The 26,254-nt window shown below is 33.6% G+C and overlaps 14 protein-coding genes and 1 non-coding gene across 15 annotated transcripts in view; 7 read left to right on the top strand and 8 right to left on the bottom strand.

The window, feature by feature from the left end:
• The first annotated feature begins 819 nt into the window (after positions 1 to 819).
• KES1 (oxysterol-binding protein KES1) lies at positions 820 to 2,809 on the top strand. The gene has a single exon (XM_020193563.1). The coding sequence runs from the start codon at positions 991 to 993 to the stop codon at positions 2,344 to 2,346; it is 1,356 nt and encodes a 451-aa protein (XP_020046444.1). The 5' UTR covers positions 820 to 990; the 3' UTR covers positions 2,347 to 2,809.
• Positions 2,810 to 2,843: 34 nt separating this feature from the next.
• MRP4 (mitochondrial 37S ribosomal uS2m domain-containing protein) lies at positions 2,844 to 5,035 on the bottom strand. Its single transcript, XM_020191067.1, has 2 exons — positions 4,947 to 5,035; positions 2,844 to 4,880 (listed from the first exon to the last, which is right to left on the bottom strand). The coding sequence occupies exons 1-2, from the start codon at positions 4,969 to 4,971 to the stop codon at positions 2,953 to 2,955; spliced, it is 1,953 nt and encodes a 650-aa protein (XP_020046443.1). The 5' UTR covers positions 4,972 to 5,035; the 3' UTR covers positions 2,844 to 2,952.
• A 624-nt stretch (positions 5,036 to 5,659) lies between these two features.
• Positions 5,660 to 7,100, bottom strand: DSK2 (ubiquitin domain-containing protein DSK2). The gene is made up of 2 exons (XM_020193562.1): positions 7,051 to 7,100; positions 5,660 to 6,961 (listed from the first exon to the last, which is right to left on the bottom strand). The coding sequence occupies exons 1-2, from the start codon at positions 7,077 to 7,079 to the stop codon at positions 5,737 to 5,739; spliced, it is 1,254 nt and encodes a 417-aa protein (XP_020046442.1). The 5' UTR covers positions 7,080 to 7,100; the 3' UTR covers positions 5,660 to 5,736.
• A 704-nt stretch (positions 7,101 to 7,804) lies between these two features.
• Positions 7,805 to 9,898, top strand: ASCRUDRAFT_81583 (uncharacterized protein; the record flags this gene model as incomplete). Its single annotated transcript, XM_020194631.1, has 2 exons — positions 7,805 to 7,863; positions 7,948 to 9,898. The coding sequence occupies 2 exons, from the start codon at positions 7,805 to 7,807 to the stop codon at positions 9,896 to 9,898; spliced, it is 2,010 nt and encodes a 669-aa protein (XP_020046441.1).
• A 256-nt stretch (positions 9,899 to 10,154) lies between these two features.
• MDH1 (malate dehydrogenase MDH1) lies at positions 10,155 to 11,186 on the bottom strand (the record flags this gene model as incomplete). Its single annotated transcript, XM_020190682.1, has 1 exon — positions 10,155 to 11,186. The coding sequence occupies one exon, from the start codon at positions 11,184 to 11,186 to the stop codon at positions 10,155 to 10,157; it is 1,032 nt and encodes a 343-aa protein (XP_020046440.1).
• Positions 11,187 to 11,801: 615 nt separating this feature from the next.
• ASCRUDRAFT_t112 lies at positions 11,802 to 11,915 on the bottom strand. Its single transcript has one exon. It is a non-coding gene; the product is annotated as a tRNA-Leu (tRNA).
• Positions 11,916 to 12,323: 408 nt separating this feature from the next.
• On the top strand, positions 12,324 to 13,846 carry ASCRUDRAFT_76641 (60S ribosomal protein eL33). Its single transcript, XM_020193561.1, has 2 exons — positions 12,324 to 12,385; positions 13,419 to 13,846. The coding sequence occupies exons 1-2, from the start codon at positions 12,367 to 12,369 to the stop codon at positions 13,721 to 13,723; spliced, it is 324 nt and encodes a 107-aa protein (XP_020046439.1). The 5' UTR covers positions 12,324 to 12,366; the 3' UTR covers positions 13,724 to 13,846.
• A 118-nt stretch (positions 13,847 to 13,964) lies between these two features.
• On the top strand, positions 13,965 to 15,181 carry ERG26 (sterol-4-alpha-carboxylate 3-dehydrogenase (decarboxylating)). Its single transcript, XM_020189361.1, has one exon. The coding sequence runs from the start codon at positions 14,048 to 14,050 to the stop codon at positions 15,107 to 15,109; it is 1,062 nt and encodes a 353-aa protein (XP_020046438.1). The 5' UTR covers positions 13,965 to 14,047; the 3' UTR covers positions 15,110 to 15,181.
• A 72-nt stretch (positions 15,182 to 15,253) lies between these two features.
• ASCRUDRAFT_71166 (uncharacterized protein) lies at positions 15,254 to 16,102 on the bottom strand (the record flags this gene model as incomplete). The annotated part of the gene is made up of 1 exon (XM_020191897.1): positions 15,254 to 16,102. The coding sequence occupies one exon, from the start codon at positions 16,100 to 16,102 to the stop codon at positions 15,254 to 15,256; it is 849 nt and encodes a 282-aa protein (XP_020046437.1).
• A 482-nt stretch (positions 16,103 to 16,584) lies between these two features.
• On the bottom strand, positions 16,585 to 17,382 carry ASCRUDRAFT_36456 (uncharacterized protein; the record flags this gene model as incomplete). The annotated part of the gene is made up of 1 exon (XM_020190692.1): positions 16,585 to 17,382. A coding segment is annotated over one exon (798 nt), but the record flags the coding sequence as incomplete, so codon positions are not given.
• Positions 17,383 to 18,569: 1,187 nt separating this feature from the next.
• ASCRUDRAFT_36576 (Nucleotidyltransferase) lies at positions 18,570 to 20,015 on the top strand (the record flags this gene model as incomplete). The annotated part of the gene is made up of 1 exon (XM_020190698.1): positions 18,570 to 20,015. A coding segment is annotated over one exon (1,446 nt), but the record flags the coding sequence as incomplete, so codon positions are not given.
• Positions 20,016 to 20,515: 500 nt separating this feature from the next.
• On the bottom strand, positions 20,516 to 21,562 carry ASCRUDRAFT_71164 (uncharacterized protein; the record flags this gene model as incomplete). Its single annotated transcript, XM_020191896.1, has 1 exon — positions 20,516 to 21,562. One exon carries the CDS (start codon positions 21,560 to 21,562, stop codon positions 20,516 to 20,518), a length of 1,047 nt encoding a protein of 348 aa, XP_020046434.1.
• A 989-nt stretch (positions 21,563 to 22,551) lies between these two features.
• On the top strand, positions 22,552 to 22,809 carry SFT1 (Sft1p; the record flags this gene model as incomplete). The annotated part of the gene is made up of 1 exon (XM_020190673.1): positions 22,552 to 22,809. A coding segment is annotated over one exon (258 nt), but the record flags the coding sequence as incomplete, so codon positions are not given.
• Positions 22,810 to 23,549: 740 nt separating this feature from the next.
• HHO1 (histone H1) lies at positions 23,550 to 23,786 on the top strand (the record flags this gene model as incomplete). Its single annotated transcript, XM_020189840.1, has 1 exon — positions 23,550 to 23,786. A coding segment is annotated over one exon (237 nt), but the record flags the coding sequence as incomplete, so codon positions are not given.
• Positions 23,787 to 24,369: 583 nt separating this feature from the next.
• POL31 (DNA-directed DNA polymerase delta subunit POL31) overlaps positions 24,370 to 26,254 on the bottom strand; it is a 2,081-nt gene continuing 196 nt past the window's right edge. Inside the window, exon 1 of the mRNA XM_020193560.1 lies at positions 24,370 to 26,254. This exon is cut by the window's right edge and continues 196 nt beyond it. Within this exon, the coding sequence (XP_020046431.1) occupies positions 24,820 to 26,254 (1,435 nt within the window). The 3' untranslated portion in view covers positions 24,370 to 24,819.

Raw genomic sequence — 26,254 nt, 5'->3', positions numbered from 1 at the left:
CACTGTTTAACATATTTAAAAGCTGAATTGAGTGAGCAGAGGAGGCATTGAACAAATGATCGAGTATGGTCTTGGGAAAAAGAGTGGTGAAGTTTAGGATTAAGATGAATTGTCTGGACTCGTCGACAACAACAATGTTCCAGAAGTCGTTCAAGAAGAAGAGAAACACACAGTTCTTGCCCCTGCGAGGAGCAGCAGCATCAGTGAGCTTGTAATTTAAAGCACCGTCGAAAGTGGGGTTGTTGGATAGAACACAGAGATAGTCAAAGTACTGGCGGTTGTCGAAATGGTGGAGGTAGAGGAGCAATAGCTGGGAGAGGACGTGTGCCGGCAGATCACCAGGCATCGTGGGAGGGTCTGTTGAGATAAAGCCGGTGATTTGATTTGAGCTGGCTTGAGCTGGCTTGACCTGAGTGGAAATATGTCTGTATTTTGAAGACGCAATGTGGTTTGCTACATTTTGATGAGAGAAACAACATCGGCTACTACTTCCAGTGTGCAGTAAGTCACATGCAGGCGAACTGATTATATCAGTGTCCAAATTAGGCAATAGCGAACACAGCACAACCACGTAAGCGGCGAATGGCAAAGAACCAGCGCAGCGGCTCCAGCAGCTCTGCAGCGACACACGCCCGCCGGCTGCAGCGCGGCCGAAGTCAGAGGCGGCGGGTAAGGGCATACCGGCCGGTCGTTCAGCCAGCGCACGCATTCTCAGCTGGGTATACGACGCGAACGAGCACGTCAAGCTCTACGACACGCGCCCGCCGCGCCGGCACGACGGCCCTGTCCGCGGCGGAGGAGTATAAATATTGTCCACGCAGCAGCTCCAGCTTCCCATCCTTCCTCTCCCTCTGCTTCCAATTCGCGACTCTCTGCTGGCTCTTCTGCAACACCTTCCAACGCTCTTCCGATCCTTTTTGCTGCCCTTTTCCAGCTTTCCAGCTATCCACTGCCCATTTTTTGCTCTTTGCTCTTCTTATCTGCTTCACAATGGCTTCTGCTGCTTCCTGGACCTCCTTTTTGAAATCAATTACCTCCTACAATGGTGATTTAGCTTCATTGACAGCTCCACCTTTTATTTTGTCCCCTGTTTCTCTTGTTGAGTATTCTCAATACTGGGCTGAACACCCAAACTTGCTATTGGCTCCTAATTTCATATCCAACAACCCCAAGACACAATCTGACAACGACGACGACGACAACGACGACGATGACGACTATGAAGCCGACGAAGATAACATTGACGTCAAAAAAATTCTAGCTGTAACTAAATGGTTTATTGCCACTTTGAAATCCCAATATTGCTCAAGAAACGAATCAATGGGTTCTGAAAAGAAACCTTTGAATCCATTCCTAGGTGAATTGTTTACGGGTAAATGGTCCAGTGTTTCAAAAGACCCAAAAGACTCAAAAGACTTGGGTGAAACTATCTTGCTCAGCGAACAGGTCTCTCACCATCCTCCTATAACTGCCTACGCAATCATTAATGAAAAACACAACACAACCTTGCAAGGTTACAACAGAATCAAAGCTTCAATCTACACCTACACCCTATCTGTCAAACAGTTTGGCCATGCTATCCTCCAATACAAAAACTCAAATGATTCATACTTAATAACTCTTCCTGGCCTCCACATAGAAGGTTTATTAGCCGCTTCCCCCTTTGTTGAACTAGATGGTAAATCTTACATTCAATCCTCCTCCGGTTACTTGTCCGCTATAGAATACTCTGGCAGAGGCTACTTTTCTGGAAAGAAAAACACTTTCAAAGCAAAAATCATAAAAAATAACGAAGCCAAAATCAACCTTAAAAAGAAATCCCCCGAAAAAATTTTATACACAATCCAAGGTCAATGGTCTGAAAAATCTTACATCAGTAAATACAACTCCTCCGCAAAAAAATTATTCTACGACGCAAACTTGATCAAACCAGAAATTCTCTCAGTCAAACCAATTGAAGCTCAACATCCTCTAGAATCAAGAAAGGCCTGGTTAGATGTTGCTGAAGCTATTAAATCTGGTGACTACGATTTAATCCACAACAAAAAATCAAAATTGGAAAACGACCAAAGAGAATTAAGAAAAATAGAAATTGAAAACAACACTCCCTGGAAAAACAGATGGTTCACTGAGATCGACTTATCTGGCAAAGAATTACCGGCTTTAGGCCAAAAATCTGACCCCTTTACCACCCTCTCAACTCTAGCCAACCTATCTAAAAATGACGTTCCTTCTGGTACTCCAATCGGTGATAAAGAAGATGATCCAAATGCTCATTCTAAACACTGGAGATTAAACATTGATGCCTATAAAAATGAATCTGAAATTACTCCTCCCAAGAATTAAAAAAAAAATAACAAAATCGAAATCGAAATCGAAATCGAAATCAAAATCAAAAACAAACCCTGTTTTTCTCAACCTCACTTCATCATCTATATATCTCTACTAAATCTTTATTAAATTTCATTTTTTCACTTATCTTCTTTTCACTTTTTAATCTGTTTTCCTTATCGTTTTTTCCTTTTTTCTTTGCTTTTATACTTGTCTTGTTCACAATCTTCATCAATTTCTCTTTTTATTGTTTCTCTTTTATCTAATTTTAATTGACTTGATCATTTCAATTATCGTACTCTATATCTTTACCTTTTACCTTTTACCTTTTGCCTTTTACTGTTGATGTTTTCCCTTTTTCCTTATCTTATTTAACAACTTTCTTCTCTTTTATATAATTATAATCGGATATCTTGTCTTGCATTTGAACTAAAAAAGACGTTTTCATTTAAAGTTCAAATACGAAAAACGAGAAAACAAAAACAAAAAGTCAAAAGTAAAAAAAAAAAAAAAAGAAAATTATCTAAATAATTACTAAGTTTATATACATGAAAAATCAATCAACAATCACCATATCACCATTATAATTGCAATACTTACGATACTTACGATACTTCAATTCTAATCTTCAACCAACAATGATGATGCATCAGCATTACCACTTTGTATTGTTGAATAATTCTCATATCTCTTTTGTTTCCCCCTATATCCTGCCGACGCCAAAATCGTTGTAATAACATTCGTGCATCTTATACTATCATCGTTGGCTGGTATTGGATATGTAACGAGACTTGGATTGCAATCTGTATCAACAATTCCAATTGTAGGAATATTACACCTCATCGCCTCTTGCAACACAACTTCATTCTCAAGCATATTCAAAACAACAATTAAATCAGGCTTGGTTATACTATTTGTCTGAGTTTCATTCACATTTTCATTCACAATCTTATTCAACGGATCAACTATCGTCTTCTTTGGTGATAACGAAGTCTCAGTTGCATTGGTCAACGTACCTGGAATCCAACGCGATGAAACATAGTATCCATTAACAATAGATGCTGCGTTTTGTAATGCCTTTTCTTGTCCATCTCTTGTACCAATAAATAACACCAATCCATTGTTTTGAACAACACCTTGAATAACTTTACAAGCTCTCTTGAGATATGATATAGTTTTATTTAAATCAATAATATGAAGACCCTTATAAACCCCATAAATAAATGGCTGTGTCGATGATCTAAATAATGCCTTTGATTGTCCTAAATGTGCCCCACAAGCCAATAATGTATTGATAGATAAACTGGTTTGATTGGTTTTTCTAATATTTAGATCATTATGTGGGAAATATGTATTACCATCAAATGATGAGCCTAAATTTAAATTCTTTTTATAAAAATGCAAGTTTCTCAAATATATTTCGGAATCAGAGTATGATTCATCTTTTCCAGAAAATTTCAAGTTTGGGAACTTTTTCAAATAAGATAAGTTTTCATCATTTATAATATTTTCTTTTTCAACGTCCAAATCCAAATAGACACTGGTTAAATCATCAACTAATTCATCCATTGGATCCTTGGAGATTTCAGCGGCATTACTTGATAAGCTACTGCTTATTTTTTTCTTTTTCTTTGAAATATCATCGAGCAATTTTTTTTTCGAAGTTTCTTCTTCGGTTTCTAAAACATGATTGATTAATCCAGATAATTCAGTCTTCATTAGATCTAACGAATTTTCATCAAAAATTAATTTTTTAATCTTTGGATCAGTTTTACTTAAAATTTCATTGAAATTGTCATTAATAAATTTATCTTGATCCAATGCTGGATTTTCTTGTAAAGACTTGTCCAAATTTGACTTGACTTGATCCAATGTCTTTTCTTTAAACGACTTATTATAGTTTAGTAAGCTTTCATAATATTCATCCAATTTATTTGAAGGTATTTCATTAAATTTCTTAACAGAAGACTCAAATGATTCCAAAATTTTATTCTCAACTTCATGAAGTGATAAATGAAATGTGTTATCAGTTGGATTCGAAACAAGATCCTCAGAAGTATTTTGTTCTTTATCAAAGTCTTTGCTTGTTTCAGTTTTCTCTTCAATAATTTCTTGAACTTCAACATTTTCTTTAGTTTCAATGTCTTCGGTATTCTCTTGATCTTCTTTTTGATTAATTTTAACTCTTTTATTCTTTTCATCTTTGTTTTGATCTGTTTTAGAAAGTGAGACTTTAGACTTGTTGTTTAGAACTGATAATACTTTAGGATCAGATAAAAATGTGTCTAGCTCTTCAAACTCTTTTATTTTTTTATAATTACCAAATAATTCATTTTCGAGTGAAAGAATTTTATCGATATCAATAGGCTCGCCATTGAATTGTGAATTCACATCTGGATTGGGGTCGCCCAGACTCCCCAGATCCTCGATATTTTCCGAATCAAATCCTTGCTGGTCCTTTGGTGTTTTAGCGTCATTAAATCGATAGGAAAGAGCAGAAAAGTTTCTGAACTTTATGGTGGAAGCTACAATTGGCTTGAAGCAAAGCTCTTTGAAATCGAGTTAGTAAAACAGAAACCGAGAATTTGAGCAAGATAAACGCAGTGCAAACATACTTGTCGACAACACAGATCTCAACATATCCAGCACAGGTGTATTTTCGGTGTCATATAATGCCCACTGCTTGAAGAGATCAACAGATCCAATGTATTTGATAAATACAGGCTCCTGAAGATGCTCTCAATGGAACGAGCTCAATTTAGGCAAATGAAAAATTACTGAAAAAATTGACCACGTGAATGAGCCGGCACTCAGACCTGAGAAAACAGATTCGGTTTTCGTTACCCGGGCTAGCTTCGGAAGGTGCTAAAAACAATTTTTTTTCGTTTGTGTTTTCTTTTGCTTTCTTCCTTTTTTTTTTCTTAACGCAATATTCACTGTTGATTATAACATTAAAGCATTCCCACGAGGTTAGATCGTTTGGTCGGATCCATGAAATGGTGGATATAGTTATACTTTATGTTCTAGTTAACAGAAGACTAATCTTCTTCGGAAGATTTATTGATCTTGGGTGCAGCACTTTTTCTGAAGTATTTTCATATTTCTAAGGGTTTAACCTTCGTGTTCCCGTATGAGAAGTGGTGCAATGATCAGTAAAACATTACCTATTTATTTTGTAGGATAACGTTTTATTACGCCTTTGGAGTGGTTATGACTAAGTGAAATTTTATTAAATTAAAAAACTATTAGGGAAATAAGAGAAACTGTAAATGATTAAATGATTAAATAAAACCAGATGAGTATAAATCTAAAAAAACAAAAAGAAACAAAAATGGAAAAAAATGAAAAAAATAAAAAAAAACTAGAAAAAAACTAGAAAATTTGTATAATAATGAAGTTTTTATTTTAGACATCTCCATTCAATAGATATTCTACTGCACCTTGAACGCTTCCACCACTCCGTCTTAATGCAGCGATGTTTCTATCAAATTCGAAAAACCCCATGTCGTTCAATTGACGCAACTGAGATTCATATCTTTCTTCAGGTGGCCTAGTGTCAACTGGGGGAGCAGTAGCTGGGTTAGCACCTTGCTGTTGCATCATGCTTAAGAATTGATCCATAAACTGGTTTGACGCGGGATTTGGAGTTGGGTTAGCAGGATTGTTTGAGTTCAAAGGAGGAAACATTGCCCATGGAGAAAATAATGGTGGAAATGTGGGGTTTGCGGCACTATTAGCGGTATTACTGCCTGTAGTAGTAGAACTATTATTATTGCTATCATTGGTGGTAGTATTACTTCCAGCATTGGCAATTGTGGAATCGCCGCTATTAGTTTGAGAACTAGGTACGCCTGGGGCAGGAAAAGCAGATGTTGGAGATGGAGCAGTTGGTGAATTGAAACTAAAAGGATTAACGGGACCGGGACCAGCACCACCGGGTTGCATTGATCTTTGCATTTCCATTGCATTTCTCATCATTTGAGGGTTAGTCATCATTTCTCTAAATTGTTCGGATTGCAACATTTGTCTGACCATTGGACCCATTGCTCTTAGTTGTGGAGATTGCTCAATCAAATAGTCAATCATTTGAGGGTCTCTGAGCATTGATCTCATCCCTTCTTGAAACATTGGGTTATTCATTGTTCTTTCCATTTGTTCATCAGAGGGCATTTCCCCACTTGCATTTGATAAACCCATTGAGTTCATTTGATGTAAAATGTTTTGTGGCGAAAATTGTGGGCCATAACCTGCAAATCTGGCGCCGGTTATATCAGCCAATGGATTAAAAGCTCCGGTGCCCGTAGCCATGTTAGTCGAAGAGGGTATATTGTTGTTAGAACTGGGATTGTTGGTGGATGAATTGGGGGTTGATGAGGTTGACTGGTTAGAACTGTTAGCCAGAGTGTTTGCATTTCCTGGAGCAGGTTTTGCAGCGCCTTTGACAAGATGGATTGTGTGACCAGATTGCACTTTATAGAACGCCAAAGTCTCCTTATCTTTCAAGACTCTTCCGGAATAAATCAAACGCTGGCGATTGGAAGGTATCGAGCTTTTAGTTTCAATGTGTTTCTTGAAATCCAAAATCAGAGTGCTCGATGGAACACTAATATTATACTTCTTTTCAGCAGATCTAGCAGGAGAGAAAAATCACAAGAGCGACAGAGTTAGTAACAATTGCGCACAGACAATAACACAGCATTCGCAGTGGCTCATACATACTTGATTATTATATCAATAGTGTCAGACATGTCGATAGTAGCTGATTCTCCTGAACCTGAAGCTGAGCAGCCCAAAAAGCGAATTCAGTGCAGTTCTTTTTTATCTCTCCTCCAGAATTTCGCCACGCAGCGTCACGTGCATAATACCCGCAACTTTCTTCTGGAATCTTCTGAGCACGTGTAAAAGACCACACCCGCTGTGCTGGTCTCAACAAGCGGGAGCGGATCCACAGAGACGGAAAGCACATTTGATCCAACCTTCTGTGCAGTTCTGTACATAGCCATGTTGCGGCCACAGCAATGGTTGCGCTTTTATCAGCTCTATACTAAGGTGGAAAAGGAAACGAGAAAAGAAAAATTAGCCAGTTTTCCCACCCAATAATTTCATTTCATATGTAATCATCGTGCTGTTTAGAGTTGAACTCAATTGGCATTACTCTACCTCTGGCTTCTATTTAACAGCAACTTTTCCTTCTTTTTGTCTTTTTTCTCTTATCTTTTCCTCTCTCACCAGGAAATACAGTAGTTCTCTTTCCAGTGTTAATTTTGAGTCACTGTGATTCTGAATTATCTGAGATCATTCTCACCAGTTTTGCCAGTTTTGCCAGTTTCATCCAGGTTACTATTTGATCTTCACACGACATTATTCTAGATTGCCATCTTTCTGTTGTCCCTAGTTCCCTGCTTTTAATTTTTGACTTGCTTGCTTCATCAACAAATTATTCCCTTATCTCGTATATTCTTATTCTCATAACATGTCTGCTACGTGGATCCCCAAAGCTGAGTGGTTTAGACCACTAGATGAAAATCTAACGTATTACAAAGAATACTCAGTTTCAAACGATGTTCATCCAGCTTTCAAGGTTCAATCAATTGGCTGTCCACCAATTGATTTAAGGTGTGGCCCGATTTTAAGACTATTAGGTACTCTAGAAAATAATTCAAGTAGCTACAGAGCTTCAATGTTAATTGTTACGTCAACAGAATTCTCAACCACCGAAGGCTATTCCCTCATGCCTCCCGAAGTCAATTTCAACTTAGGTCCTTTATATCCTCCACAAAATTCTGCTTATGCTAGTGATATTGAAGTCTTAACTGGTTCCTTTCCCTCAACTTTGTTCTACCAAGAGAAAAATTTCTTATTCTGGAGATATGAGATCAATTTAAATCTAGTGGATTTCCAACAAAAATGTAAATATTTCATCAATGGCCAAACTAAACCTGAATATGAATTCTTCCTTCCAAATATTAATCAATCAATGAACATCTTATCATTCTCTTGTAATGGGTTCTCATTCAAAACTGATACTTCCACTTACAAAGGCACTCTATGGTATGATTTACTCAAAAAACATCAATCTTTACACTACCACGTAATGATTGGTGGTGGTGATCAAATCTATTGTGATGCAGTTAAGGAAAAAAATGTATTGTATAAAAGCTACCTTGAAGCCGATACCCAAGAACGTAAAGAAAAAATCATGGGTCAGGAAGATTTAGAATCCTTCAATCAGTTTTATTTGGAACATTATTTGGATTGGTTTGGTGATGGTTTTCTTTATGGTACTAAAGATCCAACCTGGATCAAGTTATTCCCAAAGGCAATGTCCTCTATTCCATCGGTCAATATCTTCGATGACCATGATATTATCGACGGCTTTGGTTCATATAATACCCAAACTAATGGCTCTCCTATGTTTAGAGGTTTAGGCGAAAGTGCTTACAAATATTATCTAATCTTTCAACACCACACTTCCCCAATGGAACAATTGCATACAGAAAGTAGTTGGATCATTGGGAGAAAAATCGGTCCTTATATTCATCAATATTCTCACTCCGTTTATGTTCGTTTGGGCAAGAAAATTGCGGTTTTAGGTTTGGATTGCAGAACGGAAAGAACTGTTGAAGAAATTGTTTTTCAGGATACTTATGATTTGATTTTCGAAAGATTGCAATACGAGATTAATCAATCAAATGGCGAAATTAAACACATTTTGCTACTATTGGGTGTCCCAATTATGTACCCAAGATTGGTCTTTTTAGAAACTTTGCTCTCACATCAAGTAACTAAAACTATTGGCGGGTTTTTACAAAGTTGGAATCTCGGTGGAGGTATCTTTCAAGTATTTGATGGAGAAGTTGAAATATTGGATGACTTGAACGATCATTGGTGTTCAGATAATCATAAAGCCGAAAGAAACAAATTTTTACAAAGACTTCAGTTATTCCAAGCAAATAATGGAGTTAGAATAACAATTTTAAGTGGAGATGTTCATTTATGTGCAATTGGTAGGTTTCAAGCAAAGAGTTCCAAGATTTCTTCTATTCCACAACAAGATCCATATTTCATGATCAATTTGATTTCATCCGCTATTGTTAATGTTCCACCACCAGCAGCGGTACCTAAAATGTTATTTAATTGCCAAAGGAATAATGTCCATTCATTTGGAGATCGTACTGATGAAGATATGGTACCAATTTTCAAAAAAGATATTGATTTAGGGTATGATAATACACAAGTCGATTCTCAATATTTACCAAGAAGAAATTACTCTACAATAGTTCCAATTGAAAACGATGAGAACTATCAATTAATCGGTCGTTCAAAGATTCCTGGACCTATTAAATACGAAGATAAGTTGACAGTATATGACAAAGAACCCAAGTTGGATAAAAAAAGAAGAGAGTTTTTGTATCCAGTTGATGAAGATGGGTTAGCATGTACTCTATATGTTGAAAAGGATATTACAAACGAAGAAGCAGAAACTGTGGCATATGAAATGATTGTCCCACCATTAAAAGTTCGTGTTGATGAATTAGATCAATCTGGTATTAAATATCTTGATTAAATAATTTGATTGAATAGCTTGATTAAAATAGTATCAAAATAGAATATTAATTTGTTTAATTTTTCTTTTTTTCTTTTCTTTTCGTTTTAATATTTTCAAAACAATTCTAAACTAAAAAAAATTTATTGAAATTGGTTGTTTGTATAATCGTTAACACATGAAAGATAAGACTGATTAATAAAATAAATAAGTAAATAAATAAATAAATAAATAAGTTTATGTAAAATTAGTTAATTCAAGATAAATCCATATTAAATTATTTTTGTTTTGCTAAGAATTGTCCAGTGAAATCAACACCCTTTTGAATGTTTTTCTTCAAGGTTTCTTTAGCAGCTGCAATCATCTCTTCTTCAAAACCAGCGATAGTACCTAAAGTGTGAATTTCATGAACACCATCTGGGCCTAAAGTAACAGGAGAGGAGAAGAATTCAACACCTTCAGATTTGTATAAAGGATTGTCAATGAAAGTTGGTTCAATAATGTCCTTTTCACCAGATAAACCAGACAAAACAGAGTTGGCCATTCTTGCACCAGCAGTAGCCATTGATAATGTAGCAGAACCGGCACCATCTTTAGCTTTAACAACTTCATCACCACCAAATTGGATTCTGTTGATTAAAGCATCTTTAACATCCTTAGCAATGTCTTTGTGAAGAGTCTTGGAGATTAGAGGTACAATGGTGATACCAGAGTGACCACCAACGACGGTAACTTGTTCTTTGGTTGGATCAGTGTTGGCAACTTCGGAAATAAATCTTGAAGCTCTGATGACATCTAAAGTAGTCACACCGAACAATTTCTTTGGGTTGTAGACACCCTTTGATTTAAGGACTTCAGCTACAATTGGAACAGTTGAGTTGACTGGGTTTGAGATGATTAAAATGGCAGCATTTGGAGAGTTTTCGGCAACAGCTAAGGCTAAAGAAGCGACAATTGAAGCATTAGTGTTGAATAAATCATCTCTAGTCATACCAGGTTTTCTTGGAACACCAGCTGGAATAATGACAACATCAGAACCCTTTAAGGCGGTAGCTAAACCGTCATTATCTGGGGTATAACCCTTAACAGTTGAATTAGTTGGGATATGAGAGACATCAGCTGCGACACCTGGAGCACCTCTTAAATCGTATAAAGCTAAATCAGTGACTTTGTGATTTAGTTTCAATAACAAAGATAAAGGTTGACCAATACCACCATTTGCACCCAAAACAGAGACTTTGTAGTTATTAATTGAGGAAGTGGAAAATTGTCTGAATGAGTTGATTAATTGACGTCTGGCAGAAAACATTTTGAGGATGTGAATTGAAAAGGGCAGAGGTTGTATTTACAGGTATGAACCAAAAGAAAACAAGGATAATTGACAGAAGAATATGATCAATTAATGATAGAAAGTATTGGATACGATCAATGAATTGAAATATATTTATACCACAATATTCCGTAATAGAGTCGATCTTCAAACCGTCACTGGGAATAACCCAATTTGGCGCTTCTGGAGAAAATCATGACTGTGGAAAAAAAGCAGATGTGTGCATTTAGCAGAGCCGGCGCTGTTCCCAATAACTGCGTCAGAAAAAGCCACGCTAACCACTATTGTTTCTAAGATAACCTATATATGCTATCTAGTAAAATGTGCACAGTGTGCAGTGCTTCCGAACAGCGGGTGGAACAGAGCGGGAGCGTGAAGGAAATCCTCCAATAACAACAAGCTGTTTGGCGAGCATGCGCTGTTTTTGGGGCCGGAGCGGGAATTGTAGAGGTTTTTTCCCCAGTTTCAGCCCACTTTAAACACGGCGCACCTGACGCGTGCGACACATGCTCTAATATCAGCCAGCTAAGCGGGAACGCAAAAACTAGCAAGACCAGCAGTCTGGTTACCACACAAGAAAAATGTAAAAAATAATGGTTGCAAGGAGGTTCGAACTCCTGCCTCTTTCGAGATCCGATTACTCACTTTCTTAAGTGAAAGTTACTTGGAACTTGAGTCGGACGCCTTAGACCTCTCGGCCATACAACCTTTTTGATGCATCTGTGAATTTGAAAATTAATATGATTACTTATTTTGGATAAAGAATTACAACAAAGTTGAAAACTTTTGATTTTTGTTAAAAATTTAAATGATAATTTGTTAAAAAAAAAAACAGCTACAAAAATGCTGATACATGCTTATTAAAATTGTAAGGCTCATCTTAACTTATATAGCCCTAGTATGCAGCGTGATATTATATAGGGCTATTTGATTGTACAAGCTCATAACACTGCATCACTTTTTTGAGGGGCGGCCTGCTTTGGTTTTCTAGTTCCAGTCACCTGGAACCGAGTTTTATTGGGAATTAGGCAATTTGTTAGTCACATTATTTAAATTTTTAACATTGGTGGTGAAAATTGAATTGTTGATATAACTAAAATAAAGTAACAACAAGCTTGAATTTTAACACTATAATCAATAATAAATAATAATATTAGAAATGGCTGAATCACATAGATGTATGTTTTTAATTTAATTTATAGGGATTCCAAACATGAATTATGATTAAATAGACTTTATTTCAATTAATCGATTATAAATATAATGTTTCAAATGGAAAATTGAAGAAAATATAAAAATTACAAAATTAAGATATTTTAAAATTATTTTCTAATTGGGTCCAAATTAAATCATTTTTTGGCATAATTAGATATATATTTAATACCAATTAATCACTTATTAAGTTTTTCTAATTGAATACAGAGGAAATTCACCAAAAATTAAAGCAATGTTAAACACAATTAATTTCAAAAATATATCACTATTGAATTTGTTGATATTATAATCATTGATTTAAATTCAAAAGCTAAAAATTGAATTAAGAATTCCATGATTATATTTTAATTTCAATTTAAAATATTTTTATTAGAGAATTTCTAGATTACTAAAGTAAATTTATTGGATTTAATATTATAAAAAACTACAATATATATTTTTTTATCAAGAATATAACCAACTAGAATAGAAAATATTATAATTTTAAAAGTTCAATCTGATAACAAATGATTATTTTCAATTCATATATCATTATACTGTTTATTTTTTTTGCAGTAGTGAATGTTTTATTATAGATATTACAAGAATTGATGAATGATTAATTTAATCAATTGATTTACAAAATTTCTCTTACTTTTTGATTAAATCGATTATATGAAGGAACAATATGATTAAACATTTTAAACTAACTTTAAAAAAAATCTAATAAATTTAATAAAGTACCGATCAATTCAAACATTTTTTTTATTTATTTAAAGTAATTTGGGTAGAAAAAATTATAGCTTCTACCAAAAACCAAAAAATCTTTAAAAGGTTTAGCCAGTTATATTTTTAGTCATAATTATTGAAACAGTCATTATCTCAATTTTATTGCAAATTTCAATATTAAATTATTCAATAATCTATTTAATAATCTATTTACTCACAATTGTTCATGTGTTTCAGTTTTATGTTGTTATAGAATTACAATACTAACTCATTTTTTTTTATTAACAGTATACGTTAAAGGTAAACACGTATCTTACCAAAGAAGCAAAAGTGTTACCAACCCAAACGTTTCTTTGATCAAAATTGAGGGTGTTTCCAAACCAGAAGATGCTAAATTCTACTTAGGCAAACGTGTTGCTTATGTCTATAAAGCCTCTAAAGAAATCAGAGGAACCAAAATCAGAGTTATTTGGGGTAAAATCACCAGAACTCATGGTAATTCAGGTGCTGTTCGTGCTACTTTCAAATCAAACTTGCCAGCTAAGACTTTTGGTGCCACTGTTAGAATCATGCTTTACCCATCTAATATTTAAGTTATGTTATAATAGATCAATAATAAATGTATAATTATAATATATCTTTGGATTTTTATATCTTTTCCTTCACTAATGAATTGAATTGAGTTAAATCTGCTGTATTTCCACTTTAAAATCCGTTCTCCGCGCTTTCTATTTTCCGTGGCCAGGGAGGCCGGATTTCTCGTATTTTCGTACTGCATCGCACTTTCGATAATCAAAAAAAATAGTGTGTGTTTCAATGGTGGAGATATTTCTAGAGATAAATAAGTTCCAATCAGCGATTTACTCAGAGGTGTAGTTATCTCTTAAAATTCGGGAATAGCTATATTTCATCTTTAAATGGCAGAGCAACAACAACATCTCGAATCAGTACTATTGATTGGTGGTGCAGGCTTTTTGGGTTTGCATTTAATCCAACAATTCTACCAAATTCCAAATCATCCAATAATTCATGTTTTTGATGTTCGTCCATTACCTGAAAAATTGGCTTCATATTTCACTTTCGACGCCAAACAAATAATATTTCATCAAGGTGACTTGACATCTCCTGAAGATGTTAAATCTGCTATATTGAAAAGTAAATGTGATATCATTGTTCATTCTGCTTCGCCAATGCATGGTTTAAAACAAGAAATTTATGAAAAAGTTAATGTTCAGGGAACCAGAAATTTAATTGAATGTGCAAAAGAACTAAAAATCAGAGGGATAGTTTATACTTCTTCTGCTGGTGTTATATTCAATGGGCAAGATGTTCATAATGCCGATGAATCATGGCCCATTCCAAAGGTTCCCATGGATGGATATAATGATACAAAAGCAAGAGCAGAAGATATGATTTTGAAAGCAAATTCATTTGAGGACAATTTTTTGACTGTTGCTTTACGTCCAGCTGGAATCTTTGGGCCAGGAGATCGCCAATTGATTCCTGGGTTAAGATCTGTAGCCAAGTTAGGACAATCGAAATTTCAAATTGGGGACAATAATAATTTATTTGATTGGTCCTATGCTGGAAATGTTGCTGATGCTCATGTTTTAGCAGCTTTGAAATTCTTGGATCCAATTGATTCTAAAAAAATTGGTGGTGAAGCATTTTTTGTTACAAACGATGCGCCAACATATTTTTGGACATTAGCTAGAACTGTTTGGAAAGCCGATGGACATATTGATAAATTTAACATTGTTTTAAATAGATCTGTTGCCATAGTTGTTGGATATTTATCTGAATTTTTCTCAAAGCTATCAGGAAAAGAACCTGGATTAACTCCATTTAGAGTTAAAATTGTTTGTGCATTTCGTTATCATAATATCACCAAGGCTAAGGCTCTATTGGGTTATAAACCTCAAGTTAGTCTTGAAGATGGAATTAAGAAAACATTGGAATGGATGGATGAAGTCAATTGATAGCATGACTAGTTTGGCATTCCATTTATTTTTTTAAATAATATTTTAAATGATATTTTAATATTCTATTCTATTCTATTCTATTCTATTCTATTAAGTTTTTACTACAAAAATCTATATATTCTAAATTGACTCTAATTTAACCTAATCTAAAACAATAACAATACAAAAACTAAAGAAGAAGATAAAAAAAGAAAGATAACTTGTTTTGATAATCGAGCCCATCGAGGAATGGTCAGTGTTTACTCCGATATTGTTTGAATCGGTTGTATTAGTCGAATTGATTGTACTGTTTGAGTTTGAGTTGAAATCATTTTTATTGTTATCATTGTTGATATTGGTGGATGGAGATATAATTGTTGAATTTGTTGAGTTCTTTGAGTTCTTTGATACGATTTCGTTGGTATCAACTTTTAAAGTTAAAATTTCTTGATCTTGAGTTATTTTTTGTTTTTCTTTGTTTATATCTTTAGACTTGACTTTTTCTTTTGATTCAAAAGTTGATTTAAGTACTGGAATTGGGTCATTTGTATTATGATGGATGTAATTTGTTGGATAAGTATTTGATTTTGATTTTGAATTTGAATTCAATCTATGGGAAATTGGTTTCGCATCTTCCTTTTTGAAGGGCAAACCACAGGCGTTAACATCATTCAAAGACTCACAATCATCATATAATACAGCTAAAAAATTGCCGGATGGAGAACCAGGACATAGACCATAGCAGTCTCGATTAAGACTTTGAAGTGCACAACATTCACAAGCGAGATCATCAGCTTTACAATCATCTAGTTTCGATAAAACGTCGTTAGCACAGGTGTTTAATTTTTCTAGTTCTGAGCCTTCACAAGGAGTTCTTGGATTGGGATTCATGTAAGAACCAAATTCGTTTTGAATATCTGGGCGGTAGGTATAAGCAGCGAGAGATTTGGTTGCAACAAGTGAGTATAATAGGAAATGAAGATAAAGATTAAAATAAAGATGAAACCACATTGTTTTTGGTTCTTTTAATTGGTTTTCCTGTTTTTTTTGATAAAGATTACAAAATAGCTAATGAATGGTGATTAATAATTAGTTACTAGTGGCTGTTAGTTTATTGATGAGTTGCAGAGGAAAAGGATAGAAAAACGATTAAAACAAACATAAATCGAGAGCAAAAAACAAAAAGAGAGAGAGAGAAGGAAGGGAAGAGAAGAAAGAGAAGAAAGAGAAGAAAAACGTTGTTTTTGTGTTTTGAAAAGGAAAGGGAGGAAAGATGTGAGAGGGAACAAAAAAGAAGTGTATATAAAATAAAGTGAGAGAAGGTCTATAGTATACTAAGCAAATATAAAGAAGTGAGTAAGGGATAATCTTATACAGAAGCAGAAGAGAAGAGAAGATAATTGTGTCAATGAGAGGTGATTTGAATTTGATTATTGATTATTGATTATTTATTATTAATTATTAATTATTTCTTATTTATTGCTGATAATTATCTAACGCCTATTTGGAGGAGAAGGGAGGCTGATTGGAGATAGGTAGAAGATAATCATATGTCTAATGCTATACCAAAAGTTTTGAATGAAAGAAGGAATTCTTTGATTTGAAGATAAGAAAACGTTAATTTTGTAGTCATAGGTATTGACAACATTTTTCATGTAGTTATTTTGGTTATATCTAATTTTGATGAAGATTAGATAAAAGGAAGTTATAAAGAATAGCTTGAAGATCTCCGATATTAGTAGAGTGTTTCTATAAATAAAAAGAATTACAAATTTTTTAATAATGTCCATTACTAGTTGGAAAATTATAATTAATTCCGAGTTGGCAGCTATAGTTAGTGAGGTTTCGTAGTAGTTTTTAATCAAGTAGTTAATCTTTGTATTTATGTTGGTTTTAAGATTGGTGTTGATTAGAGGTAAGATGGGTAGAATTAAATCTCTGAAATAATTTAGAGAATGGAAAACTGAGTAGATCGTGAAAGGGTATAAAGAGCCTTGAATTAAAGACTGGATTTTGAAATTTAAATAGAAAAAAATGGATAATAAAAGGTACTGGACATTATTATCATTGATGATTTTCAAAGGATTTGAAAATAGAGTTTTAACGAAACCCAAGGGATATGTTTTTAAAATAACGATTGAATAGGTTAATATTATTGAGAAAATTGACAAAGTGTAAAAAAATTTGGAAGTTGAAGAAATCGGAGAAGGTAAGAAATTTGATACAGTAAAGGATACCATTGAAAACACTTCCATTAAATGGCCTAGATACCAGTAAAACTGAGCAGTCTTTTAAAACAGGAAATAAAAAATTAAAGCAGAAAACAATTAGTATTTGAGCGAGTAGACCTCACAAGGGTTTGGTAGTGAAAAAAACAGAACTTTTGCACATACTTTCAACAATGGCCTCAAGGAGATGAGAAAAGACAGGGCCGAGATGACGGCAGGTTGAGACGTGGCAGCAGGCATAATGCAAGGGCGTGGAGAGCACGATGTCAGAGGCAACAGACGAAGCAGAGGCAGCAGAAGCAGAAGAAGCAGCACCAAAGATAAAGGACGAAACGCTGTTCTTTTGACGTTTTTATATACAGGTCAGGGCTGCAGGCATCGCTCATCGCGCTGCAGACTGCAGGCACCAGCGAGACGGAACTGCACCAGCAGGGCGGGAGCAGAAATCAGCGCCGCGTGCAAACCGCCAACGGATTTCTGCGGACACAAACACCGTGCGGCGGTGCTCCCGCGTGGGTCTTTTGGTGAAGGTGGAGGAACACCGAAGGAACCCCAGCAAGATGTTCGGACGCAGCGACAGAGTGTTGAGTGCTGGGGAAGTTGTTTCTGGCGACGATAGATGGGATGCTGCTCGAGAGGTGTGTGCTGTAGGTGATGCTGTAGGTGTTGGCGACGGAGACTCAATGACTGCTTCTCGTGCCGATGATGACTCCACTGTGCAAGCTCTGGAACAGAACGATCATCGTAGTGGCAATGACAATGGCAATGACAATGGAAATGATAATGATAATAATAATGATAATGGGAATGAGAATGAGAATGGTGGTGACGATTATGATCTAGACCTTACTCAATTTGAAAAGTCTGATGAGACAGGTCTGCTGAAGAATGCCTCAAATGCTGGTGATGCTGATCCCGCAGATACAGAGGATGTGTTTTTTGAAGACTTTAACAATGTTTCTGGCACTGATAGTTCGACCACGATTCATCAATCTCATAGCAATCAGGCTCATAATAACAAGACTCACAACCGCGCTGATAAAAATGCCGATTTATTTGATAATGAAGACCATGAAATTGAAAATAATGACGATTTCATAGAATTTGCACATTCGGATTCTGATGATAATTCCGATGTTTTAATCAATTCTGACACCGAATCTCCAAATCAACCGTTAAACTCTCAATTTGAAAACACACCTTCATCTGCTCGTGCTAAAGATCAAATTAATAACTACCCCATCAATCCTGAATCACTAAACATAGACTACCCTTGGATTAAAAAACACAATAATATTCATTTAATCGAATTTCCCGACTGGCTATCCTCTGAAATTAGAGATTTTGTCAATTATGTTTCCCCAACTAAAGACGAAATAATCAAAAGAAACACCTGTTTCAATAAAGTCAGAAATTTAATAGCTTCTAATATTCCAAACTCTCACGTTCATGTCTTTGGCTCATTTGCTGCCGATTTATATCTACCTGATTCCGATATCGATATGGTTGTCATATGCGATGACACAATATCCTATCCAGACACTAAATCCTTATTATTCAAAGTTGCTTCTCTATTAAGAAATGAAAAAATCACTTCCTTCATGGAAACAATAACCAAAACAGCTGTTCCCATTATTAGAATCAAAGAAAAATTCTCAAACTTGAAAATAGATATCTCTTTCAACCAAAAAACTGGTTTAAAGGCTGCAGGTTTAATTAGATCTTGGCTAAACGAATTTAATGGACTACGTGAGTTAATCCTAGTTATAAAACAATTTATTAAATCAAGAAAACTAAATGATGTTCACTTCGGTGGTATTGGTGGCTTTGCAATCATTTGCCTAGCTTACACGTTTTTCAAGATTCATCCAAGGATCATAACAAACTCAATTAACCCTGAAGCTAACTTGGGCACTTTATTAATTGAATTCTTTGAACTTTACGGGAAAAATTTTAACTATAACGATATTGCGATCTTAATCTCTGCTGTTAGTGGCCCATCTTTAGCCCCAAAATATATTTATCAAGAATTATCAATTTCAAAGAAATTCGATAGACATAATTTCAATCTAGTCATCCAAGACCCTTTTATACCAAATAATAATATAAGTAAGGGCACCTTTAAAATGAACGAACTTAAAAAGGCTTTTTCTGGCGGTTTCTCCTTATTAACAAATAAATGCTATGAATTACATCATATATCACCCAAAAACAGAAAAGGTGAAACCATTTTAGGTCATTTAATGACTTATGAAAGTCTTCCAAGAACCTTTTCTGATGAAAGACATTTAATCGTAAATGAAGCACTAAAAGATAATGAAGAATATAACCAAAATTTAAAACAAGTAGAACTCCAAGAAAAAATTAAAATCAAAAACGATAAAGATAATCCAAAGAAGCTTTCTAAAGAAACTAGCAATCAAATAAATCCTAGCATAAATAAAAAAAAAACTAAAACAAATAAAAAATTAAACCAAGATCAAGATCTAAATCAAAATGATGATCATAATTTAAGTAAAAATGAAAATGAAAATGAAAATGATGATTATGATTATGATTTGAATGAAACTATTGATGAAGATCAGAATCCATCTAAGGACTCTGATTCAAAAAGTAAACTACTTCATAATAGAGATTCTGATAATTTATTAACAGAAGCCACTAATAAACGTGTCAAAATAAGTGATTTTCATTAATCCAAATTTTGTATAAATTTTTATAAATTTTTGAATTCTTTTGATTTTAATTGTTCAATTGGTTGATGACTAGTGATTTCAAATTATAGTATTTTTTATATTTTATTGAAGATCATTTTATGTTATGTTTGTTAAAAATAACTATTTTATTATTTATTATTTATTATTTATTATTCCTATTATTCCTATTATTTCTATTATTATAACATTTCGAGTTTCATCTAATTTTTATCTATTTTTCAGTTTTGATTTTGTGCTTCAGTTTTATTTTCAGTTTTATTTTCAATTTTACTTTTAACTGTTTATGATTTCCATGCTCATATATGCATATATACGCTTTTTACGCTTTGGCATGCATCGTCTGTTTTAGGAAAAGAAATACTGTCCAATAATATATAAACTAAATATGTATACAAGTAAAAAACAATAAGAGTAAAGCAAGAGAAAAAGCAAAAAATAAGCCTAATAGAATCAAATAGAATAATGTAATTGATTTGTAATTATTTCTTATTTGAGATGTAAAATTTTGTTAAATTGAGCAAATTGTTTTTGAAAAATTGATACTCTTTCAAATTAATTTTGAATAAAAAATTTGAATTGATCTTTGAATTATTATTTGTAATTAAATTAATAAATAGTTTTTTTAAATTTAGTAACTCAGTTAATGACAACCCAGTTAATTGAGCCCAAATATTAATTGATAATTTATTATTACTATTATTTATTGGAAGGTTTGTAAAAATTAGCGATGCAATAAATAATTTTTTAATATCATTTTTCAAGATATTATTATTGTTATTAATAATAATTGATCTATATTTAAATAGAAAATAAGTTGAGCAGATTAAGTGATTTAAAGATAAATTTGATCTTTTGATGATTTTTAATACAAAGATATGAAAATTTTGCGATGTAGTATTATTAATATTATTGTTGTTTTTGTTAATATTTTCAGTTTCATTTTTATTAGATTCAAGACTTTGAGTATTATCAGTTTTGAATTTAACGTAAACCAAATTGGATATAATTTGAATAATTAGATTGTTAATAAAATTTCTGGTATTAACATGTTTATGAATTTTGTTATTGATGTTTTTTGGGTTTGGAGTAATATTGAGATTAACATTAATATTTTTATTATTATTATTAGAAGTAGTAGTAATAGAATTAGTATTAGTATCAAAAAGTTGATTTTTAAAAGAGTTTAATGAGGAATTTACAAAATTAAAGGAATAATCTGAATCATAATTTATTTGTGTATTGTTATTTGTGATATCAATTGAGTAATTGTTGGAGTTATTGATATCAATTTGATTTTCATAATCATCGTTATCATTAATTAGGTCAGGAATTGAAGAAAGCATATCATCAGATGTGCACTTTAAGTTTTGAAGTTGATTATTATCAGTGCTACTATTATTATTGTTGTTGTTTGTATTATTGTCAGTACTTTTAGATATAGATGATTTATTATTTGCCAATTTTGATAATTTAGATAAATTTGATACAGATTCAATATTTAGATTAATGTTACAATTATCAATCATTTTTTTTAGAGTTTTATAATTTTTATGATTTATATAATTTTTAATGAATTGTTAATGAATTTTGGTAGCCTTTGGAACCTTTGAAAGTTATTATTTATTTTTTTTTTTTTAGATAAAAAAAACAACAAGAAAATGAACGTGGAAAAATATAGATAAAATTAATACAATATCAGAATGCCATTATTTGCTTTTAGTTAATAAGTAAAGAGTAAGGAAGTAAATTGAAATGAAATTCGCTAAAAAAAAAGAGGAATAAAATAGTACCAATAAGATGTTGAAAGACTAGATAATTTAGCTATATTATGTTGAATAATTTTTGATTTAAAGTATTAAAAGTCCCTTTTCGTTATCAATCTCTTATTCCATTAAGATGATAATAACTCAATATGAATGATTTTTTTCTTTTCAGTTGAATAATCAAAACAGATTAAAATAAAACTCGTACGGAACTTCGAATCTTCCAGTGATCGAGATAATATCATAAATCGAAAGTTAAAAAAGGCGAAAGTAACCAAAGAAATTGATGATAAATAAAAAGATATAAACTAATATCAACCACACCCAAAAGAGAAAAAGAAGGTGACTCATTGAAAAAAGGAGGAATTATTACGTAACACTGCTTAATCAAAACGTGCCACAATTAAGCGTTACTAGGCGTGTATAACCGTGGTGTTATGTAACTTCTGAGTAATTAAATTAATATATGTTTATTTATCTAAGAAAGCGTGCGCTTATGTCAGCTCCCCAGCACATGCCTGGTTTGTTTTTTGGCTCTCATCCACTTTAAGCGCTGATCTCCACTGTTTATCACTCATTTTCACCATCACCATCAAGAGACCATCAAGAGCACCATCAGCTCCTCTCTATCATTACACTGTTCAACAATCATGTCTCGATATGCTCAACGAGAACAGGAGGTGAGTTTCGTTTGCTGCTGTTTTTGGCTCTGCTGCTTGTGATTCAGGTTTACTAACATCTCTTGCTGCCAGAACAACGTGAGATTTGAAGCGCTAGCCTCCAAACTCTCTACTCTACGGTCCATCACGGAAGAAATCCACCATGATTCCCACCAGGATGCCAATTTGCTCGACAACCTCTCGAACCAGATGAACTCGTTGGTAACCAACATCAAGGCGTCCTCCACAAAGCTCTCCAGACTCTTTTCGTCCAACACCTCAATGGTGAAAATGGTGGGCATAGCGCTCTTTTTCTTCTTCCTTGTATACACGCTCTACAAGCTCTTCTAACCGGCGTGTCTCTCGTTCTCCCTGTACTGCCAGCACTCTCACTGCCTCTGTCTCTGCTCCTGCCTGTGCCCCTGCTGCTGCTGCTCCAGCTGCTGCTGCTGCCCCTGCTCCAGCTTGTTCTCCTTTGTCTGGTTGTTTTGTTTAGCCTGAATAAATGGACCACAATATCCCTTAGCTGGTGTATATCTCCTCACACGCTGCTCCTTGCCTGCTCCCGTTTCCACAGGGCGTCATCTCAGTGCTCCCCAAGCTCTGTCTGCGTTGAGAGGCCGTGTTAGCTGTGGGATGGTTGGCCCACAGCGCTGGATCTGGGACAGTCTCCCGTTTCTGTTTGCATTGTTGAGAGCGATCTTCTTTCTGGATGGGTTGGATGAGATTGTTTGATTTTGTAAGAATCCATCTCTCTTTTTTTGCTCTTATATTCATTGATTTCCTTCTGTTTTTCTTTTTCCCTTTTTTCTGTCTTGTATAATAGTCTCTTCTGTTTTATCTGATTTTAGTTTATTTTCTTTTCCTTATCTGGTTTTATTTGTTTTAATTTTTAATATTGAAATTTATTCGCCCTTTCTCCTTATTCCAGTCATTCTAATACTTTCAAATAATTCCTGCAGTTATCTCTCTTTCTTATCTATTCATCCCTCAATTTCTATCCTGCCATGCCTAAAGCTGCCACCACCACCACCTCAGCTACCACCAGTCCAACGACTGCAAATGCTAAAAAGACTCCCGAACATCCCCCCTATAAGGAAATGATCATTGCTGCCATCTTAGCTTTAAAAGATCGCAAAGGTTCAAGTAGACAAGCCCTAAAGAAATATGTCACTCTCAATTACAAAATTAACTCTTCAAATTTTGATACTCAATTTAATTTGGCCTTGAGAAAAGGTGTTGACAACAAGGTCTTTCAGCAACCAAAAGGTCCTTCGGGCCCAGTAAAATTAGTTAAAAAGGAACCAACAAAGTCAACAAAGGAAAAAATAGAAAAACCCACGAAACCAACTTTGGCAGCCAAAAAAACTACAGCCTCAAAGCCAATTCCAAAATCAAAACAAAAATCTACAACTTCCACCACCTCAGAACCATCTTCAACCTCAACAAAAAAGAAATCTGATATAAAAAAAACTGATATAAAGAAGGCAGACTCTAAGAAAACTGAACCAAAAAAGGCTGACACAAAAAAATCTGAATCAAAAAAGAGTCCCGCTAAATCTTCCTCAATTAAAAAACCTACAACTACTAAAAAATCAACTACAAAGAAAACAGCTTCTGCTACAAAGAAAACAACTGCTGCAAAGGTTTCAAAGGCAAAACCAGCAAAAACAAGAGCTGCTAAAAAGGCTGCTCCTGCTGCTCCTGCTGGTCCACCAACCCCAGCTGCTACTGCTATTGCCGCATAATTGATCTAAAATTAATGTTAAGAATATATTAAATTTATATATTAATGATTTAAAGCTTGTGTTTTTCTGTAGTTGATTTTTCATTTTGATTTTTTCTTTTCGTTTTTTTTTTTTTCTATATTTAATTTAATTTAATCCATTTTGTTTTTTATTGTTTTATGGGGTTTCTTATTTTTTTCCTTACATTTTTCCTTTTTCCTTTTTTTTGCCTACTTATTTTTCTATATTTAACTTTGTTTTATGTATCTTTTATTATCCTATACTAATTTGTTTTATTTTGTTTTAATTTTATTTTAATTCATTTTTAATTCAGTTTGATTTCATTTGATTGGGCTTATTTTCATATAAACCAAGTTTTAGTTCGTGTAACTTATTTGCCTGTAATTTCAAAACCCACACACCTTATATACACCTACCAAATAATATCTTTTATCGTAATATATATCAACATCATCACAATCACACTCACACTCACACTCACATTCACAACTGCACATCTTTGTCCATAATCTCTCATTTCCATCTCCCTCTAATATCTCACTTTTTCCTGTCATTCACATTATCAATTCATGATCTGATATACACATCTACACAAACCGTGTATTTATCAGCACTAACTAATCCGAATGATCTCAGTTTCTAATGTCTTTGTATCCAATAAAACAATCTCTCCACTTGCTTTAAACTTGGGAACAGATATAATACGGACTATATTCTCCCTGTTTGATTCATTGTTTGATCCGTTTTCAATTCTATTCTTGTCAACTTCCATCATTAATTCATCCTGATCTTCTTCATTAAAACTCTCAGTCATTTCAACCTCATTTGAATATCCAATCTCTTGTATATCATCCTTTAATTTAACAAACTCAGACCCATATTCTGGTTGGTTTCCAATAAAGTATACATGTGGAGTCTCATTCAATGTAAATGGATCCTTCTCAAAATAGGGATAACATGACAATGTATCCGGTGCCGTTGGTATTATATTTGACCAATATAACGTTGATTTAATATACTTTTTTCTCAATTGATAATTATCTTCAAATACATTTTTATTATTTTCACCATTTTCACTATTTTCAATTTTGTTCACTGGTATATTGTATTTTAATATATCATTGATATTTTGTCCACTTGTACCCAAAATTCTCAAATTATCAATTTCAAACCATGCTGGATTTGTCAATAATCTTAAATCCCCAGTTTTAATATACTTCTTGGATTTATTGAAAAAAATCTTGTGTAAACTTTGTTGTGGTAAACTCACCTCTGTTGGATCAAACTCCCCAGGCATTATATCAATTGGTAGACTAGTCAAAATCTCACTCAAAAATTCATCCAAAATATTCATTGCCTTTGAATTATAATTCGATTTAGCCTTAGTTCCATATTTAAATCTATCATTATCTTTTCTTAATTCACTATCTTGATCTAATGTCTTGGTGGAATTTCCTGCAATGATCAATTTAGTAATATTTTTGATTTGATTGGCATTACCTAAATATCCCAATAAATATTCTTTCAATATTTCCATTTTAATTATATCAAACTCATCTAAATCAATTTCCAACCCAGAAATTATAGCAATTTTATTATTATCATTATTTACAATATCACTAGAAGGTACTAATAAATTGATCTTTCTTTGAATCGGGAAACTTGGGAATATAATATCGATGATTTTAAACAAACCTATATCGACCTGAATTCCCAACACTCCGATTACGCATCCAGTTACAAATACCAAATCATTAAATTTGTCATCAGATAAATCCAATACAACTCTTCCACTTTCATCTTCCAAAATCAACACATCCTTATCTGGATTGCTATAAGTTGGCTTTGGAGGTGGTGGAATCCCATAGACTCCAATTGCTACCTCTTGTAAAACATTTGGTTTATATTCCATCTCACAATAAGTTAACCCAATCACCCAGCATGGTTTCTCCTTTGGAATATCCAAAACTTTTTCAACATGTTTAATTTGAATATTCTGTATCACTTTATTATTCCATTTTTCTTTCGCTGTTTTCAATACTCTCTCT

Source organism: Ascoidea rubescens (genome assembly GCF_001661345.1).
Source record: "Ascoidea rubescens DSM 1968 unplaced genomic scaffold ASCRUscaffold_9, whole genome shotgun sequence".
Classification (NCBI taxonomy): Eukaryota; Fungi; Ascomycota; class Saccharomycetes; order Ascoideales; family Ascoideaceae; genus Ascoidea; species Ascoidea rubescens.
This window is presented reverse-complemented; position numbering and strand designations above follow the sequence as displayed.

Bases quoted from the DNA above. Each gene is read 5' to 3' on its own strand.
- KES1 (XM_020193563.1), top strand. From the start codon at position 991: ATGGCTTCTGCTGCTTCCTGGACCTCCTTTTTGAAATCAATTACCTCC.
- MRP4 (XM_020191067.1), bottom strand. From the start codon at position 4,971: ATGTTGAGATCTGTGTTGTCGACAA. The intron at 4,881-4,946 runs GTATGTTTGCAC...TCGATTTCAAAG, and splicing joins GAGATCTGTGTTGTCGACAA to AGCTTTGCTTCAAGCCAATT.
- DSK2 (XM_020193562.1), bottom strand. From the start codon at position 7,079: ATGTCTGACACTATTGATATAATAATCAA. The intron at 6,962-7,050 runs GTATGTATGAGC...CTCTCCTGCTAG, and splicing joins ACTATTGATATAATAATCAA to ATCTGCTGAAAAGAAGTATA.
- ERG26 (XM_020189361.1), top strand. From the start codon at position 14,048: ATGGCAGAGCAACAACAACATCTCGAATCAGTACTATTGATTGGTGGT.